We start from the raw sequence: 3,116 nt of genomic DNA, 5'->3' as shown, positions 1-3,116 counted from the left end.
CTGCACTAGCTGAGCAGTCAGGGGAATCGAACAACCTTCTCCGTCAGCATCTGCAGGCAACCGGGTCAGTCCCATCAACCTCCACTACACCCACAGAGGGATCCCTTGAGCCTTCACCTAAGTGCCGTTCATTGCGCCACCTGAGATCCCACACACCAGAGGGGCCAGGACATGGAAAGCACCTTCGACCATCATAGATGGACATGGCATTGTTGTGGGTGCCCTGAGAACATGCACCTACCTGCACTGTTGTGGGGAGTTAACTGGGGGAGGGGGGATTGTGTGCTGGGTGTTCACTGGGGGGAGGCGTTTTTTGTGCTGGGTGTTCACTGGGGTAGGGGGGATTGTGTGCTGGGTGTTCACTGGGGTAGGGAGAATCGGGTGCTGGGTGTTCACTGGGGGGTTGGGGGATTGTGTGCTGGGTGTTCACTGGGGGATTCACAATCTTTGAATAAATCACATTTAAAAATCATACAAAGCATGGACAGTTGTGGTCGTGATTAAGTGCTCTTTAATGTTCAAGTGACATGTGCAAAATGTAGCCATCACCTGTATCAAAAATAATTATCAATCAAGCCCTGTCTGGCCAACCTCCTCTCCCTCAGCCCATTCCTGTGTGCACGTGCAACACCTTCTGGCACATCATCATCTTCACTCCCATCCTCAGGTGTCTGCACATGAGCATCGGGGGGCAGTGGCAGATTCCTGCGACAGCAAAGGTTGTGCAGCATGGCACATGTCAGTACAATTTTTCCAACTTTTTCAGGTGCATACATCAATGCCCCTCTCGTACGGTTTAGGCACCAGAAGCGTGCCTTCAGCAGTCCAAATACCCTCTCCACGCAGATGCGTGTACGTCCATGGGCAATGTTGTATGCCCGCTCAGCTGCAGTGTGTGGATGACGCACAGGGGTCATGAGCCATGTGTACTGGAGATATCCAGAATCACCTGCAGGGGAGAGAAAGCAGGTATGGGGACAAGGTAGGTTCAGTGGGTGCACAACGCTCAGTCATCAGTGACATTGTCAGCAGGATAAAGTTTGTGTCGAAAGATCATGCTATCTCATTGCAATGTTGGCATCCACCCTTTGACTTCCAGGACATGCATGGTGTGTGGTTGCCATACAGCTGTGTATCTATGTATTTGTGAGTTGTTATGTGCATCGCACTCATGTATTACATGTGGCCTACTTATCATTTGGTCACTTACATTGTGGAGTGTGCTGTGCTAGGAGCAGCATTGAATCAATGGAGTACTTACAACTTTCAATGCCTCTGTTTCTAAATGTAACAGTACCCTGTCCCTTGTCACTGGAGGAGGGGACCCTTCCATCTGCTTGTGCATGCGACATGTGGTTAGCCCTTGTGTCATTGGCATTCCCTTTGGCTGCTGTTTGGATTTGCTTGTTGGCACTATTATGTACAGTTCTCCAGGCATGTGATTGGCCAATCAGGGGTCAGTGTTTCAGGGATGTACATTGTCGTTAATCAGACTACTTATGTGTAGTGCTTTTGTGGATGTGCCGACTTTCGTGTAGCATTGGCATGCCTGTCAGGTGGCCAGGGTGGGATGTCTGTGCTCTGTCAGGGTGGGAAGCTATACTGCAACACACACAGGAGGCTTTGTGGTAGTTGGCCTTCCATATGTGACTGTGCTGCCACATGTCTTTGACATCCAGACTGGGTGTATTATGCTGTGTTGGACATATCCAAGGGTTCTCGTGCAAGGTACAAGCATTGGAATGCTGCAGTGCTGGTGCTGCCTATTGGCATGCAGGGATTTCATTGTGCATGACCAGCCCCATCAGATGTAATTCAACATGCATTACAGACTACATTTGTACTCACCCGGCATCCATGTGTTTTGGCCTCGGTGCCTTTCCATGTACGCTGGCAGGGTACTGTTGCGCAGGACCATGGAGTCGTGGGTGGATCCTGGGTAGCGGGCACAGCAGTGGCTAAAGGTGAGGTCAGGGCTACATGTCATCTGCACATTCAGGGAATGGTCATTTTTCTGGTTTCTGTAGGCTTCCTCATGTGCCTGGGGTGGTACAAGTGCTACATGTGTGCAGTCCAGGGCTGCTATAACATTCGGAACTTGGCCAATGGCATGGAATTGGCCCTTCAGCTGGTTCATCTGTGCCTGTGTGGCTGGCAATGCAATGTGCTCATTCACATGGAACAACAGTGCATCCAGCACCTGTCCCAGCATGGCACTGAAGGTGGACTGGGCCATGCCGTGCATCATGGCAACGGTGTGTTGGTAGCTGCCAGTCCCGAGGAATTGTAGCACGGACACAAGCTTCACAAGTGGGGTCACTGCTGTGCTGATGGCTATACGGCTGCCGATGTCAGACTGGATTGTGTCCAGCAACTGGGTGATGGTTGCCCTGTCGGGCCTATATTCGGTCACCAACTGGCCATCAGTCAGGGCACAGGGTGTTGGCCTGGCCCTGGGGATGGCTGGCCGCCTTGCTGGTGGCTGCTCTTCTCCTCCTCCTCCTAATCCCACCACCCCCTATGCTCCCAGGGCCCTGGCCTGGTTGCTTGGCCTCTGTAGCTCCAGGCGCAGCAGGTAGGTGTCCACATCAAGGCTCCCGGCTACAAATGGCAGCATGGTGTTTGGATGTGTGTGTTGTGCATGGGTGGGTCCTTTGTAGGCCTCTGATTTGCATTGGTTTCACCTGGGCCTTTGTTGCTGTCTCCTCCCTGCTCCTGCTGGTGTAATGGTGTTGGGGAGGGTGTGTTGTGCATGGGTGGGTCCTTTGTAGGCCTCTGATTTGCATTGGTTTCACCTGGGCCTTTGTTGCTGCGCCCTGTGTTCTTTTACCTCCATCATTTTGCTGGGGGTATTTTCGACGGATTATCTGCCGTTTTTCTGGCGCTAATAGCGCCTACGCCAGACTCGTGATTGCTATGTTTTAGCGCAAATGGATACTGGCGCTTTTACAGCCGACGCTTTTACAGCCGGCTGTACTTGTGCCGGCTGTAATGGCGCCGGCGGTATTTGTACTTGTGATCCGACGGACCCTTAATTCCGGCACTGATAGCGATACCGCCGAATTTAAGGGTTACCGCCAAACTCGTGATGAGGCCCTAAATCTCAAAAATAATCT

General features: G+C 52.0%; 1 protein-coding gene across 1 annotated transcript; it reads right to left on the bottom strand.

Annotated features, from left to right (window-relative positions):
- Positions 1 to 498: 498 nt before the first annotated feature.
- On the bottom strand, positions 499 to 2,432 carry LOC138481342 (putative nuclease HARBI1). The gene is made up of 2 exons (XM_069613444.1): positions 1,849 to 2,432; positions 499 to 949 (listed from the first exon to the last, which is right to left on the bottom strand). The coding sequence occupies exons 1-2, from the start codon at positions 2,246 to 2,248 to the stop codon at positions 555 to 557; spliced, it is 795 nt and encodes a 264-aa protein (XP_069469545.1). The 5' UTR covers positions 2,249 to 2,432; the 3' UTR covers positions 499 to 554.
- Between the last annotated feature and the right edge of the window lie 684 nt (positions 2,433 to 3,116).

The sequence above is a fragment of the Ambystoma mexicanum genome, chromosome 5p (assembly GCF_040938575.1).
Source record: "Ambystoma mexicanum isolate Mex_15411 chromosome 5p, UKY_AmexF1_1, whole genome shotgun sequence".
Taxonomy (NCBI): Eukaryota; Metazoa; Chordata; class Amphibia; order Caudata; family Ambystomatidae; genus Ambystoma; species Ambystoma mexicanum.
The sequence above is the reverse complement of the archived record's forward strand: the minus strand, read 5'-3'. Positions and strand labels throughout refer to the sequence as shown.